Source organism: Scardinius erythrophthalmus (assembly GCF_964197995.2).
Source record: "Scardinius erythrophthalmus genome assembly, chromosome: 1".
NCBI lineage: Eukaryota > Metazoa > Chordata > Actinopteri > Cypriniformes > Leuciscidae > Scardinius > Scardinius erythrophthalmus.
In genome coordinates, this window is record NC_138221.1 from 1,992,317 (window position 1) to 2,009,771 (window position 17,455).

The 17,455-nt window shown below is 39.9% G+C and overlaps 1 protein-coding gene across 3 annotated transcripts; it reads left to right on the forward strand.

The window, feature by feature from the left end:
* Positions 1-693: 693 nt before the first annotated feature.
* LOC308700156 (uncharacterized protein) lies at positions 694-4,043 on the forward strand. Of its 3 annotated transcripts, none has more exons than XM_081381581.1 (6): positions 694-781; positions 1,171-1,485; positions 1,583-1,954; positions 2,496-2,555; positions 2,701-2,780; positions 2,892-4,043. In XM_081381581.1, exons 1-5 carry the CDS (start codon positions 721-723, stop codon positions 2,745-2,747), a joined length of 855 nt encoding a protein of 284 aa, XP_081237707.1. In that variant the 5' UTR covers positions 694-720; the 3' UTR covers positions 2,748-2,780; positions 2,892-4,043. The 3 variants fall into 3 exon arrangements, with proteins under 3 accessions (XP_081237707.1, XP_081237708.1, XP_081237709.1); XM_081381582.1 differs by having other exon boundaries at positions 709-781; positions 2,728-2,780; positions 2,892-3,392; XM_081381583.1 differs by having other exon boundaries at positions 720-781; positions 1,237-1,485.
* The last annotated feature ends 13,412 nt before the right edge of the window (positions 4,044-17,455 follow it).

The window sequence follows — 17,455 nt, forward strand, 5'->3', positions numbered from 1 at the left end:
TTATTTGCTATTAACTAGTAGTGAAGAGTAAGAGATGATCGGTTCAGGCGATACAGCGATCTGTCACGTCATTTATTTGTTGAATTTCGTGATAAAATGGACAGAATCTGAGAGCTGAGAGTGTGTTTCATATCAATAGTAGCCTTGTCTGTCGGTGTCAGTCCTCTTTGCCTCATGATTTTCCTCTGCGTGAGAAACTGGATGTGTGTCGTGAGAGCGAGTGAAAAGTGTCGATTGCCTGATTCTCAGCATTGGCAGCCCTGCATGAAGTCAAATTAATCTCCATAACACACCACTGAGGATTTGTTCTGCATGATATCAGCATTGACCAGCAGGTGTCGCTGTGTGCATTCCAAACCTGGAGAAATCAACCACTTTTACACACATCAGGCTGGAAAGCTTTAAAGCTTCATGAAGCTTCATCTCACCATCACTACCTTCAGGTTCACTCAACTCAACAGTTATACGCTATATTAGCAATAATGATTATTTTGGGAGACATGGATGAGCTTTGATTGGTGGTTCCCATCATGCACTGCAACATTAGGCTTTATGTGTCTTTCAGCAGTGATGGTTGGTTGGTCAGATGAGAGGAAGTTTTTTTTTTTATTTATTTTTTTTTTTTTGAGAGGAAGTTAATAACCACAGGAGGAGCTGCTGATGTTTAAAGGAGGAGCTGTAACTATATATAATGAAGAGGAAGACTGACAGAAACAGAAAATGGCTGATAAGTGTGATCTGTGTGTGCTGGGACTGATCATTCTCTCTTCACTTCTCACAGGTAAAGAAATCTGTATTTTCTCTAAAGACATTTAGTGGAATTAGTCTGGAAAGAGTTCATTTGAACATGCTCAGTTTATTCTTGCACACATTCACGTTGTGATCTCAGAGTTGTGTATTGATACACACAGATCATACTGTATTATTCCTGATACTGGACATAGTGTCACTCAAACATCTGATGATGAAGAATTATCTTCATATTAAGAGTGTGTCAGTGATTTGAACAGCTCTCTGATAAAGACTAATAGTTTATTCTGGAGAGTGTGTTGTTTGCTTTAAGTCAGGAAAAATACTATGATTTAAAACTTCTGCTTTTTATGCTGGTGTGTTTTGTGTTTCATTTATTAATATATATCATAATGATCACTGAGATATACTGTGTTTCAGGAACCAGTGGATATGATGAAGTGTTCATCAGTTCTGGTGACAATGTCTCTCTGTCCTGTAATAAAGCTCTTTCTGACTGCAAATCAACTACATGGACCTACTATAACAGCTTCAGACATTCAGCAGAAGTTGAACTGATTACTGGAGGGATGAAGAATAAAGACACAGAGAGACATGAGAGACTGAGTCTGGAGTCTGACTGCTCTCTGAACATCAAGAACGTCACAGGAGAAGATTATGGATTATACAGATGCAGTCAATATGTGAATGGAGAACAAGAAACTAATGCACGTGTTTATCTGCATGTTCTTCATGGTAAGTTTATGATTATGTGGTCAATTTAAAAAGGGCAGATTCTCCCTTTAAACTCAGATGATGATTAAAGAGTCTGTGATTTGTGTCTTGTGTTCAGTTTCAGTGTCTCCATCATCATCATCTTCATCATCTTCATCATCATCTTCATTATCTTCTTCATCTTCATCCTCACAGACTGAGATCAGTCCAGGCCGCTCTGTGACTCTCTCCTGTCAGTTGTATTCTGTTTTTTCCTGTTCTTCTTGGGTCAGTTCTGGTAGAGTTAAGCTGTTGTGGGTGAATCAGGCTGGTGTTGATCTGAAGACAGACTCCAGATATCAGATATTATCATCATCAGCTCTAGATCGCTGTATCATCCTCACTCTGACTACAACACTCCTGAATGAAGATGACAACAGAGAGTGGAGATGTCAGCTTACTCAGGGAAATCAACTCTTGACCTCAGTCAGATACACTGTCAAGTATTCAGGTGAGAAAACACTCTTTTCTGACAGATTTGTGAAAACTTCCACAGATTGGCTCTACTCTTTCTGATGGCTTCATACGTTTTGGAGTTGTAAAATATTAGTGGTCAAAGTCATAAACTGCATAACAATCCTTATAATTCCCAATATTGTCCTCCTACATGGGTCATACATGATATATTGCATAAATCAGACTAGTGTATTAAATAGTATGACCCATGTAGGAGGTCGGGTTTAGGAATTATAAGGCTTATGTCCTTCATTCAAGCTGAAGGTTTATTTGCAGAAGCTCAACTGTGTTTCACTCTCATATAAACCAGGAATAAATTATACAGTAACACAGTTATACAGTAATACAGTACAGTCTCTTCTCAACTACTGCCATTCTCCTCCTGACAGCTTGAGAGTGAAGTAAGAAGATAATAGATGACAGACTCGTGCACATATTCATCATTTCTGTGATGTGAAGCTCCAGTATTATGTGATGATGATGTTGTGTATATGTGGCATTATGTGTTGAACTGAACTAACAGACGTGATCCACAGATCCAGCTGATCCAGCATCAGAAACTGGAGTCAGTGTGACTGCTGGATCATTATACAGAGGTACGACACGTTCATTTATACTGACAGCTTTATAACATTAAACTATCAGTCAGTCTGTAAATGCTTCATCAATAACTGTTGATAGTTGAATACCCTTGACTTCAGTCATGTACAGTTTCTCTTCTTCCTCTCATGTTTCCTGCAGTGATTGTGAGTATTGTTGGGATCGCAGTTTTGCTGCTCCTACTGTGATTCTTCTTCAGATCATCTGTGCAAGAAGAGCTGGTGAGTTTTGAGCCGCACACAATCTGATGATTCACACTCATCTGATCTGGAACAATCTGCAATCATGATAAAAACACATACGAGAGGTCAGTCAATGCTTTTATTTTGCAGGGAGGAAGGACTCGAAGCACCCAGAGGAAATAGAGATGCCCACAATATTAGAATAAAATACTGATGAGTTTAGAGCCAATCTGCAGCAATATTTACAATAGCAAAAACTTACAGAGGATTGTTCATTGTTTTATTTTCTTCTTCTCAGAAAACAGAGAAAAAACTCTGAGCACTTATAGTGATATAATCAAGTTTAGATTAAAATGGTTTGGGGGTTTTTTTACATATAAAAAGGCAGATTTATTTTCATTTATATGGATTTTATGGATATATTTTCCTACAGTGTTGAAAGTCATTCTCTTGCGCTTCATATGTAAACTGCTTTAAATATAATATGAATACAGTAATGGACAGACTCAGACTGTATAATCTCTCTCTGTTCTGTGTGATGGAGCTGATTTGAGGATTCTTGGATCTTGTCTGTTCATTCCTGTTTTTAGCATCTTTTTTCATTTTGAATGATTGCTATAATTTTCTCAATAAACCTCTGCAGTTGTGTTTAATAAGTCTCCTTTCCTGAGATGTTTGTTCCCCTTCATGAGCTCGTAATGTATCGTAATATAGAGTAGTAAGTGTGAGTATTAATGGGTCGAGTGTTGATGAAATGCGTTTTCAGCCGTTTCTTGAAGATGGCTAAAGCCTCATCAGCTCAGGTTGAGTTCGGCAGGTCGTTCCTCCAGCAGGATCAGTCCAGGTGAAGGTCTGGGAAAGTGATTCTGTGCTCTCATGTGCAAAATCTATCCTTCAGAGCTAATATCCATCGTTCAGAGCAGGTGTGTCTTCTCAGACATGTTTCACACACACGTACACAACCCTTCACTGTGGGATTGTGTAACTACAGTAACTCTAGCAGGGTTACGATGTTCAGATGAGAGGAAGTTACACAACCACAGGAGGAGCTGATGAAAACTCAGATACTAACTAGATACAGCTAACTGCGTTGGTGCTTCGAAGCTTTTGACACATTGCTCAACTTCACCATTTGGTAGTCAATAATAATTCCTACACCAACTGTGTCATTCAAATGTTTTGTTCATTGGGATGTCATTGTAAGGTTTATTTGTATATTTAATAAGCATATTTGTCATTAGCAAGAAGGCAGGCAAAATGTCAGTGTATTGCACAATACAAGGACAATAAAGACTTTCTGTTCATCATTTGTACTCGCCTTCTAAATACAATGTTTAATACGCCAATAAATTGGGCCTATGTGATTTTTCATTGCACCATTTTTGGGCCTGCCAGTATTTGAGAGGGTCCTCACATCGAGGGAGGTATGTATGATTGATGTGTCTCTTGACCTCTATGGTGGCATCAGCATTATAGCTTTGATGCCATTGTGTCTCGCTGACCCAGCTATCCAGGAGCTCCCACAGGTCATCTGAGGATGGTGGATTCGAGCTGCCTGAGATGATGATGCCTCTGCTTGCTCACTGGTTAGCCAGATCACTGAAGCACATTCACCCGTCAGCAGCTTCACGGGCATTATCCTGGTTGCCAAACCCAAGTGTCTTAAATCTAGGCTCCAGCAATGTGGCCAGTGCAAGCACACGGATGGATTGAACATTACTGCTGAAGAGCCATCCCTAGGAATGAAGCAGATGTATTTCTTGCCAGGGCTGTTTTTTCTGCCACCTTGTGCTTTTAAGCTGACACTCTCTTCTCCCCAGAGAGCTCTTTGGTGTTATGATTGAAGGGTGCCAGTACTTCAAGGCTTTCAGAAATTATGTCAAAATCAGCACTTGAAAGTGGCATGATGTCGCTTGACAAACTAGCCAAAGCAGCACCAACAGGCTCTCTGAGGTCAATGAGTGTTTGCAGCAGATCATGCGTGCTGTTCCACCTGGTGTCCACTTCATGGAGAAGCTTCAGGGGCTGGCTGCCCATCCTTTCTTGGGCAAGGATTAGCTTTTCAGTGGCCTTAGTGCTGCTCCTGAAAAAAGTCACCAGTCTCCTGGCTCTGCTCCAACACGTCATGTTCTTCAACTACCCTCTGAACAATGAGGTTGAAGGTATAAGCAAAGCAAGGAAGATGGCGTAGTCCCAGCTTCTGAATTCCTGACACCATGTCAGTAACCATTACTTGACTCTGTAACCATCGCTGCAATGGTCTCATATGCAGCAAACCCAGTCGGCAGCTGCCATCAGACCATCAGAGTCTCTGAAGCCTTTTCAGGGTGACCGCTCTGCCCTTCACAAAAGAGGCCGGTGTATCGTTAATGAACTGGATATTCTGTTCTGATGAGCTTGAGAGTCCAAAATCATACCCAGAAAATAAATCGATTGACATGGCTGAAGCGTGCTCTTTTGCATGTTCACAGACAGGCCTAGGCATGCTAAATGGACGAGGAGCTGGTGTTTGTGATCCTCCAGCACACTCCTCGATTGAGTGATGATGAGCCAGTCGTCGAGGTATTTCAGCACGCGCATGCCACTGAGTCTCAGGGGGGAAAACACTGCATTGATGCTCATTTTGAACGTGCGCGGAGGTCAGACCGAACGATAGCACTTTGAATTGGTATGAACACCTTCGAATGCAAATTGCAGAAAGCACCTGTGATGAAGGGCTATCTGAATTTGAAAATAGACATCTCTTATATCCACCGTTATGAAATGGTCCCCGGCCTGGATGTGCACGAGGATTTTCTTCACTTTAATCATCTTTAATGCAAGCGCTCTGTTTAGCGTCGTAAATCCAAAATTGGACGCATACCCCCGTCTTTTTCCGGGAGAAGGAAATAGCGGCTGTATAGCCCGCACTCCCCCTGCTCCTCAGGTACTATCTCGACAGCCGGCTTGGCTAGGGAGAAGAGTATAGCCGTGCTTTATAGTGTTGATCACCCAATCTGACGCCGCCGGGAAAGCTTTCATTAACCCCCTGAGGTCGGCGGTATCGCCGGCAATACCAGCTCGCTTTTTTTTAGCAGTGTAAAAGAAACTCATAAATACTCGGTTGACTTTGATTTTCCATTGGAGTTTCATACATCAACCGATTCTGTTAAATGTGTATTATTTTTGTGTATACTCACAATAAAAACAAAGTGTTGTGCTTTTTGCCAAATAAAGAAAAATAAACACGAAGCGAGTTCTGCCTCCTCTCTGTCAGTGTAGTCCATTCTGAAATGCTTCCGAAAATGAACCATAACTCAGCGAATACTCAGTCAAACAGGCATACAGGCATGAAGCTTGAATTCTCTTCTTTTAAATTAAGTAATTTTTATAAAAAACAAATATTCACAGTTTATGTAATATGTATGCAAAGAGAGAGATGTCAGTCGTTCTCATCTCAGCTAATTAAGTTTTAATGTGCTCCGCCCACGGAGAGCGCGCTATTCAAACGCAAATCTGAGGCGATCCAAACAAACCTGTGAAACGCCCACATCAGCTGGATAACACACACCGCGAGTTCACTTTCAGACTTATGTACTTTACGATGCTGTGAGGAATAATACTATCTTGATAATAATCCTGCAAAAATTTACCTCAGAAGTTCTGGAAGTATCATTTCGAGGAGCAAACGGATCCCGCTGAGGAATTAGGTCAGTTCTGTTTGCTTTGTTCTAATCTGAATGAATGAACGCAAAGATGCGCGCTGCTGTACTGGAGCTACTACAGCTGGCAAAAAAACTGTTTTAATATGAATCGCGTTTCTATGAATGAATGAACGCACAGATGCGTGCTGTCTATGGTGCTATTTGACTTTGTATACCAGGTTGTAACACAAATTATATTACATTCACATATCACTATAGTTATTAATTCCATCCTAACAAAACTGCTCTCTCACTTCTTTAGGGTTAGGGGTTAGTAACTAGTTAGTAGTAATAACTATGTAATAGTCGTATGGCAAAGGTATGTTTTTCCCCATCAAAGCAGTGGCTCTCAGGTTGGCAGAGGTTGGCTCTCAGGTTGTCAGTCTCATCCCTTTGAGACTGAATGGATTGAATAAGCAAGGTCAATCTAAGCGCAATGCAAATAATAGTGTGTGTCGATTATATTGCAAAAATATTGCACAATATTATACTACAATAATCTCCAGAAAGAGCACAAAGACACCACTTCCTGAAAAATCACTTCAATCAAAGGGCTTTATCTTGGCTGTATTTTCCATATTTGTCTTGACAAATGAAACATTGTTCCCAATCAATATCTCTTCCTATTTGTTTTTCTTTGGATGCTAGGCTTACAGCTTCCTCTGGATCCATGTTATCTCATCTGAAGGCAAATCTATTTTTCACTACACTAGTCTGATTCACTACACTACGGTTTCTGAGTGGATCACTACAATGTCCTCTGACATAAGCTGAGGGCTTTGCTATCTAACAAACTTATTAACGTTTTTAGCTATAGCAGACTGTAAAATAGGCTGCTGTGCAGCAAATAAATTAAAAACAATATTTCCATTACACATCTGCACAAAACTTAATTTACCTATTAGTAAGTAAGCTAGTAATTATGAAAGTAAAGAGCCTAGCTATACACTCACCTAAAGGATTATTAGGAACACCTGTTCAATTTCTCATTAATGCAATTATCTAATCAACCAATCACATGGCAGTTGCTTCAATGCATTTAGGGGTGTGGTCCTGGTCAAGACAATCTCCTGAACTCCAAACTGAATGTCAGAATGGGAAAGAAAGGTGATTTAAGCAATTTTAAGCGTGGCATGGTTGTTGGTGCCAGACGGGCCGGTCTGAGTATTTCACAATCTGCTCAGTTACTGGGATTTTCACGCACAACCATTTCTAGGGTTTACAAAGAATGGTGTGAAAAGGGAAAAACATCTAGTATGCAGCAGTCCTGTGGGCGAAAATGCCTTGTTGATGCTAGAGGTCAGAGGAGGATGGGCCGACTGATTCAAGCTGATAGAAGAGCAACTTTGACTGAAATAACCACTCGTTACAACCGAGGTATGCAAGCAAAGCATTTGTGAAGCCACAACACGCACAACCTTGAGGCGGATGGGCTACAACAGCAGAAGACCCCACCGGGTACCACTCATCTCCACTACAAATAGGAAAAAGAGGCTACAATTTGCACGAGCTCACCAAAATTGGACAACTGAAGACTGGAAAAATGTTGCCTGGTCTGATGAGTCTCGATTTCTGTTGAGACATTCAGATGGTAGAGTCAGAATTTGGCGTAAACAGAATGAGAACATGGATCCATCATGCCTTGTTACCACTGTGCAGGCTGGTGGTGGTGGTGTAATGGTGTGGGGGATGTTTTCTTGGCACACTGTAGGCTTTTTTGCACTTTAATGCACCATGTCACAAAGCTCGAATCATTTCAAATTGGTTTCTTGAACATGACAATGAGTTCACTGTACTAAAATGGCTCCCACAGTCACCAGATCTCAACCCAATAGAGCATCTTTGGGATGTGGTGGAACGGGAGCTTCGTGCCCTGGATGTGCATCCCACAAATCTCCATCAACTGCAAGATGCTATCCTATCAATATGGGCCAACATTTCTAAAGAATAAGGGTGTCACGATTTCGATTTTAAATCGAAATCGATCGAAATTAATGCTCAATCTCGATTATCGAATCAAAAAATGGAATTGTCGATGCTGCCACGCCCCCATGTCACGGCAGCTCGGCTTGCCTGTAATAGGTAAAACTCCTTTTCTCGAGAATATTGAAGCCTTTATTTTAAAACACATTGCAGCTGCACAGCGAGAGCATCATATCTCGTCTGAGCGAGCTGATTGTCTGTGCTGCGGCAACTGCACGAACCTATGGTGAGTTAGCAGTGGCGTACGGTCCAATGGGAGCACATGGTGCCCTGCCAACCTCGAGCGCGACAATTTGGACGTGGCTGGAGAGTATAATTCACAAAAAAACTCGCCAAAGGATTTTAGGTTTAAATCGACTGGAGCAAAGTACCTGATATGAGCGAAATAGCACGGCAAGGCAAAGCAGTACTCGTTCCCTTATCTCTAAGGGAACCGAGGTTACGCAAGTAACCAAGTAGCCTAAGTTCCCTTACGAGAACGTTCTCTCGTACTGCGTTGCAAACGCTGTGGGAACCCAATTTAAAACGCTGTGCTATTCGCCTGTGACTGCTCTGAGGAGTCCAGGGAGCCCTGGGACTATAATAGCCAGGTAATAGGTTATATTGTTTAAGTTTCCAATTGACTGAAGTCGATATAAGTTATTGTTACATTATGTTGTTAATAAACGTTTTAAATTTGACAATGTAGTGTGTGGTATTGCGAACAAAGGTCAGATATTATTATATTGCATAAAAGTCTTAAAATGGCATAGCTTGTGCTTTCAATTTATTTTTTTTTAAATCGAGAATCGAATCGAACTGTGACTTTAGAATTGAAAATGTAATCGAATCGAGGATTTGGAGAATCATGACACCCTTACTAAAGAATGCTTTCAGCACCTTGTTGAATCAATGCCAAGGCAGTTCTGAAGGCGAAAGGGGGTCAAACACAGTATTAGTATGGTGTTCCTAATAATCCTTTAGGTGAGTGTATATCTTGTAAGTATACAGCTAGTTGGAAAACAGTTTATCTTACCTGTTTCTGGCAACATTTGATGGTTGAATGGTAGAATCTTGAGGTAAATGTTTGTGTAGACAAATAGATCAAGTTAATCTGTTGTGTGATTGTGTGATTCACTCCTTTATAAAGTTTTGTTCAGACTGTACTGTTGACACCTGCTGTGATCATCTTCTCTGGATCTGCTGCCTCAATCTGCTTCCAAATCACAGCTGTGCTGACACAACAGTGCCCCTTGTGGTGTGATACTCTTGTGGTATTTATTGATTATTATTTTTTAATGATCATGCTTGCACATAAGTTGGATTATATTGCACATTTGCCCAAAATTACAATAGGTAACATGGAAGAAAATGGAAGCACTTTGGGGGAAAAAATCCGCTTTTACCACTTTTAAGAATATAGTGTTAAAATGGACAAAAAAACATTTTCTAAGCTGACAACCTGGCTAGAACACATGTTGAGGGGATAAATATTAATACTGGATAGGTTGTATACTTGTACCAAAAAGTGTCCGACAAAGTTTTAATATCAGTTTTGGCCCCCTGACTATATTGGAGATGCAGAGAACTTGATGGAAAGTGCTGTCTGTCGTGTCATTCGGAGTTTACCTGGCGCTTTTAGGTTTGAAAAACAGTTCTAGTTTTTTTGTGGCATTTCCAAGCCACTTAAGACCCAATGTTGTAAAGCAGTTTTTTTAAAGCATTTTTTTTTTTTAGGCTATCATAATTTTTTATGAAGATCATGCAATCATGACCATGCCGATTACAGTATATGTCACTCAGGCTTCACTAACGTGATTGGTACCATAGACTATAGGCTAGACTATAGGCTGCCATCAAGGCCTCAATGAAGGGGATTATGTGAACAGATAGGGGATTCACAATGTAAATGTGCAGCCCAGTTACTACTGTGATTCTTAATATTCCAGATTAGTAATATTATATCAAATAGCTCTAGCCAGGACAAGGGCACACAATGAAATGAACTTTGGCTAACTAAAGGAAAGATTTCAGTGTCTGAAAAGTCTGAGGGTTGCACACCTGTCAGGGCCTGGGACATTGTTGCATGTGCCATATTACACAACATTGCCAAAAAAAAAACACTTTTCATTATATGTTTAATAAAAGACAAATATGCTTAGTTCCTTGAGTTTTATTTCAATTGTTCTTTGTAAAGAAAAGCCAGTGGTCAAGTGCCTGCAACAAGAGATATTAGACACATGCCTCATGCAACAAATAAAAAGGAAAAGTTGTCTATACACTGCCCACCTGTAGGCCTATGTCTCCTCTGTCTGTGCAGACTCTTCTGTAGGCCTTTCTGTAGATGTGGAATCCTGCAACTTATATTGCAGCCATAAAGCATACAAGTATAAATGAAGTAAAGTTATTTATGCACTTGCAGTTGCAGGTAGGCTAGTTCCTCCATATGACAGTTATCTGAGAGGCTTTATTCAATGGACACAAATGGACATTACAAAGTCTTATACTTTCTTTCCTTTGGAAAGTTAGAAAATGTCCACTTACTGCACACATTTCAGCCACCACTTTCTTGGGAACAGATACAAGTGTTGGTGTATTATGTAAAAGTGCACAAAAGAGGAAAACACAATGGCATTACAATGAACTTCACTCAGGAAAAATGTGGTCAATAATTCATGGCAAAATATTTTTACATTAACATAAGTTTATCAGTTTTCACTTTCACAAGTCAAAGCAATTGGATCTACCGCCAGCAGTCGACTTTGATATTCTAGGTATTATCAACTGGCCGGAATTTTGAGATCGCAATAGACGTGAAGGACTATAATGCGTTAAGAGCTCGCTCAAGTACTGCGGAGCTAAATCATTTAGTGCTTTGTACGTGATCAGCAATATTTTAAAATGTATGCGATGTTTAATAGGGAGCCAGTGCAGTTTTGACAGAACTGGGCTAATATGGTCATACTTCCTGGTTCTGGTAAGAACTCAAGCTGCTGCGTTTTGAACCAGCTGTAGTTTGTTTATTAAGCGTGCAGGGCAACCACCCAGTAGAGCATTACAGTAATCTAGCCTTGAGGTCATGAACGCATGAACTAATTGTTCCGCATTTGTCAATGAGAGCATATGGCGTAATTTAGATATATTTTTATGATGGAAAAATTCAGTTTTACAGATACTAGACACATGACTTTCAAATGAAAGATTGGTATCAAAGAGCACACACACACACACACCCAGGTTCCTAACCGAAGATGAAGACTTAACAGAGCAGCCATCAAGTGTTAGACAGTATTCTAGATTATTACGTGAGGAAGTTTTTTGTCCAATAATTAGAATCTCTGTTTTTTCAGAATTTAGTAGTAAGAAATTATGAGTCATCCAATTTTTTATATCAGCTATGCATTCCGTTAATTTTGTGAATTGGTAAGTTTCGTTAGGTTTTGAAGAAATATAGAGCTGAATATCGTCGGCATAACAGTGAAAGCTAATGCCATGTTTCCTAATGATATCTCCTAATGGTAGCATGTACAGAGTGTGTGTGTGTGTGTGTGTGTGTGTGTGTGTGTGTGTGTGTGTGTGTGTGTGTGTGTGTGTGTGTGTGTGTGAGGGTAGCATGTACAGAGTGAACAGCAGCGGTCCTAGTACTGAGCCTTGTGGTACGCCATACTGAACTTGTGATCGATGAGACATCTCTTCATTTACTGCTACAAACTGATAACGGTCAGATAAGTATGATTTAAACCATGCTAATGCAATTCCACTAATGCCAACATAGTTTTCTAGTCTATTTAAAAGAATGTTGTGGTCAATAGCACTAAGATCGAGTAACACTAATAGAGAGATACAACCACGATCGGATGATAAGAGCAAATCATTTGTGACTCATTTGTGATAGCAATGGTAGTGTGAGAAAAATAAAAACTGCAGTTCCATGTTTTACAAAATTGTATTGATAATATAGTAATAAAGTTAATTATGCTGATAATTAAAGTTGTATTATGCTGCTTATGATAGACTTAGTCCCGCTAACTATTAATTTCACTTGGATTTAATGTTGTATTTAGCATTCCGCAGATTTATGATTGGAACTTTATGTGCTGTAAGTAAATGTCATTAACATTAACCCATGTTTGTTTCTAAGCATATTATCTCAAGTTTACTGGACTGGAGAAAACGGACAGAACGGAACTAACAAAAATAAACATTTATTTTATATCAAACATTAGAGAAACATTAACATTACATGCACATTTATTCAGCTTCAACTGTAGTTGTAGTTTGATCAGGACTTAAATGTAATTGGAATTTCATTTGAAATGTGGTGTGCTTTTTATTTTGATCTATTCTTATTTTCAACCACTCTTAGTTTGAAGTATTTACTTTTTTATCTAGCCTTTGTTGAGAACTGCATTATTATTGTTTTGTCTTGAACAATGATTCAATTAAAATTGATTGTGAATACAAAACCAAATGAGTGAAAAATGTGTTACTGTCTGACACATTCTGAGTGCAGTGTGAATAACTAAATCCTCTGCTGAATGCATATTTCCAAACAATTACATTATATAATGTACAAAATACATTATATGGGTTATGTTTTAAAACCAATACCATCATTATTCCATGGTATAATAAAAATAATGCATTCATATCTGAAAACTACATGTCTTATTGTACAGTGCCAAGATAGTATTTATATTCCAGTAATGACCAATGTGACTAACACTTTTTACTGTCTGTGTGTGTGTGTGTGTGTGTGTGTGTGTGTGTGTGTGTGTGTGTGTGTGTGTGTGTGTGTGTGTGTGTGTGTGTGTGTGTGAAGTTGATGTCTTGTATGACAGTTAGAGAGACTGACTGAAATGTTGTGTTTCAGTATATCATTCATCAGTTCTGCTTTATTCTTGTGTTCTGTTTCTGTTACTGCTTTGTTCAGCACATTGTCTTTCCGTTTTCTGTGTTTGATGACTGGACTCATAAAATGTTTTGAAATATATATATATATAAAAAAAAGCACTGTAACTAAATGCATTTAATGATATGTTTTGTTAGGGGTTAACAGTTTAGGACCCAAGGACCAGATGTTTGAAAGAAGACCCAGCGTCAGAATTATAATAAATTGAAGAAAAGTTTTACTGAAGATAGTTTGCAGTTTCATCAGCAGAAGTTCAGCTTCAAGACTCACACAGGAGTTCGTAGGCCGTGACCCTGCTTACAGTTACACAGATCACAGCAGTTACACCATTTCCAAGGTCTAAGCTACGTCATTGCTTACAGGTTGAATGATTCTGATTGGCTAAGAAATAGATAAACATAGTAATTTTCCACACATATACAGATAGACAGAAGCATATCTCCATAGATTATGCCGCTGACACTCGGACCCTGAAGTCAGGCACGTCGTGACCTTCCAGGTCGGGGATTTGGGTTGCTGGGTGCCAGCATGTCCCGAACAATAACTCAGTCCATCTCCAATAATGCCAGTGGTTCCTTAACCTGTAACCAAGAAGACTAACACACACACCGACACACATCTTTTCCGAGGTTGGATTTGGCCAGGCTCTAACTATAAACGGGAGAGTTGTCTCAAAACATCAAGATAACAACTTTTTTTCTCTCAAAGAGAGCTACACTTTAGGGTTAGGAACTGGAAAGTAAGGCTTTAACAAAGAAATGGTCCCTTAAACTATTGGCTTCAATGACCCCTATATGTCCCTATAAGACCTTTCTCAAACACAAAACCAGTCCCGATTTCATTTCTGGACGCCGGGATAATGAGCAAGCACTGTTATTGAATTCAGATATCAAATACAGACATTAGAGAATACATGAAAATAACATTTCAGGAATCACACTGGTAACTTCTATAACAAAGTAAAATCTCCAGAGAAGTCATTCAACTCATTTGATATTTAGAAGTAAAAATATTGATTAATACCTTGATTATAATCACTCATTACATATACATCGAAGCAGCAGTGGATTCCAATCCACCCCATTCAATCTCCTCTTTAGAGACGCTCATGTAGTGTGTGCAAATACTTTTTGATTTAACAAGCTGGAGCTGATGTTAATAATTACTTTAGAATACTTTAAAAACTGTTTTATAATTCAGGAGTCATGGGACTTCAGTAGCAAATACATTTGTATCACTAATATTGTAATGATTTTATTTCTAGATTTTAATGGCATCCAGAAAATGAAGAAGGGAGACTAACAGCAGAAATACTCTCATGTGCAAAATATATCCTTCAGAGCTAATATCCATCGTTCAGAGCAGGTGTGTGTTGAGCCAGTGCGGTTCACAATATGCACTTCTCAGACATGTGTCACACACACGTTACACAACCCTTCACTGTGGGATTGTGTAACTATACAGTAACTCTAGCAGGGTTTCAACACTCAGTTGTTCAGATGAGAGGAAGTTACACAACCACAGGAGGAGCTGATGAAATCTCTAACTAGATACAACAAACTGCGTTGGTGATTCAAAGCTTTTGACACAGTGCTGAACTTCACCATTTGATGGTCAATAATAATTCCTACACCAACCGTGTCATTCAAATGTAGCATACTTGTCATTAGCAAGAAGGCAGGCCAAATTTCAGTGCATTGCACAATATGAGGACAATAAAGACTTTCTGTTTATCATTTTTACTCACCTTCTAAATACAATGTTTAATAATGTTTTAAATTGTCCAGTAATTTCAGCAACTGGACTCGTTTCCATCCTTTCTGGCCTCTTCTGCACTTGAAGCCATTGCTTTCATCTGATTCAGCGACTGTCGATCTGCATTTCTGTTTGCTTTACTCTGCTTACATTTTGAACCCTTAGCAATAATTAAAGAGTTTTCCATTTGGGCTGTGGTTGTACAGTCAAGATTGTTTTTCCTTGATTTAATGTGCTTGTGTGGAGATTTGCTGTACGGCAATTGTTGATTTCACAGCACTTCATAGATGGGAGTATGCAAAGATATATATTGTCAAGCAGAGGCATGAAAAATAACCACTTATAAGCATTGATTCATTCATTCACATGTTTAATCAGTTAAAAAAATAACTGCACAATGGGGGATTCTTTCACTATTGCATGAATATGTGCAGTATGATTTACAAGCGCAAACTATTTAACTAGTCATAGTAATGGTGGAGGAAATGGTTTAATGGAAACAATTACATGGTTTCTGATATTTTTATTCATTTTAAAAACAATACAATCATTATAGTAAATATAAACTGGTTTAGTTGGTTCTTTGTAATATAATCAGTAAAGAATCATTATAAAGGCCATGTTTAACAGAATATTGAGTAGTAATCTTATCCAATATTAAGAAAGTTAATATTTTTTCCATTGTTTCAATTTATTATTTGTATTAGTAAAACCAGCAACCACAATTAGCCGGGGCTTTTCTATTTTTACCACGGTTTATTTGCAGTAAAATCATAGTCCTGTTAATCTGCAAAAAAGAAAAAACGCTTGTCTGAAGTTTAAAATCATTGGTTACCCGTAAGCCAATCACATAACGTTTGGTTATGGCGTGTGTTATGCGCATGCTCAGCCGCATCTAACTTCCACTGTAAACACATGTATGATGTGAAAACAAAACCATCGAGCGAAATACCGGAGTGAACATGGCTGTGAACGACTTTTGCAGATTATGTGAAGTAAATCTACGCATCCACGGTACAATCAGTGTCTACGTCACGCCTCTCAGCCCGCCCTCTGTTCGTTGATTGGCCGGCTGTTTTCAGGCCGGTGGAAAACTGAAAGATACGCTGCTATCTCAGACTGACTACAGGAGCGAAATGAAATTAGCGGAAGTAGGAAGTCTGACGTAGTCAGTTTCGCCTCTTGTTCTTCTATACTCTTTGGTTTTACATGCATTTTGTGTTTCACATAGGCTGTGTGTGAATAGGCTATGACCGTCAGATGCTCCTGTCAGTCACAGTCATGATCACTGAGGCTTCATCAAGATCCTGAATGAGTTTTCTATCTGAGAGTGTGCGCTCACCAGCTTTGCGTTTCTGAATCCCCCTTTTCTTCATACTGAGAGGACGAGGTATGAAGACCCCCGCCCACACACACACACACACACACACACACACAATTTGCTTTATTGGCATGACTGTAAATACAATATTGCTGAAGGAGCACAAGAAAATTATTACAATTTAAATTGAAATAAACAGTGTAACAAATTAGAACATGTGTGAACACTTGATCCCACAGTGCTTTAACATATATACTGAGGGTCACTGTGGTTCTCTGTCTCCATCTGCTGGTTACACGTGTTACTACGGCCTCTCTGTGTGTGTGTTCAGGTGTGTGTTTGTTCTGCTGTAGGATAAAGTATAATAATAATAATAATGTAAGTAAATGGAGTCTCACCCCGCAGTGTTTCCAGTATTGTCCGCAGGCGTTGTGTATGATTATGATCCAGGCAGCATTACAGGTCAGAGGTCAGATTGGTCGTGTCGATGAGGCCTTCACAGGGCTGATGAGGCTGGCACTTCAGGGATGCGTCATGGTTGGGTCCAGGTGCAGATCCACCATCTGATCTGGTTACGGCCGGGGTCCACCTCACTTCAGAAACGGAGAGACTGGTTGACACTTCAGTACTGTGTTGTCATCGCGTCCAGGCGCAGGTCCTTCATCGGCTCTGGATACGGCCTGGATCCGGCGGAAGAGGAGAGACTAGTTGACACTTCAGTACTGTGTTGTCATAGCGTCCAGGCGCAGGTCCTTCATCGGCTCTGGATACGGCCTGGATCCGGCGGAAGAGGAGAGACTAGTTGACACTTCAGGACTGCGTTGTCGTCGCGTCCAGGCACTGGTCCTTCATCGGCTCTGGATACGGCCTGGATCCGGCGGAAGAGGAGAGACTAGTTGACACTTCAGTACTGTGTTGTCGTCGCGTCCAGGCGCAGGTCCTTCATCGGCTCTGGATACGGCCTGGATCCGGCGGAAGAGGAGAAACTAGTTGACACTTTAGCACTGCGTTGTCGTCGCGTCCAGGCGCAGGTCCTTCATCGGCTCTGGATACGGCCTGGATCCGGCGGAAGAGGAGAGAC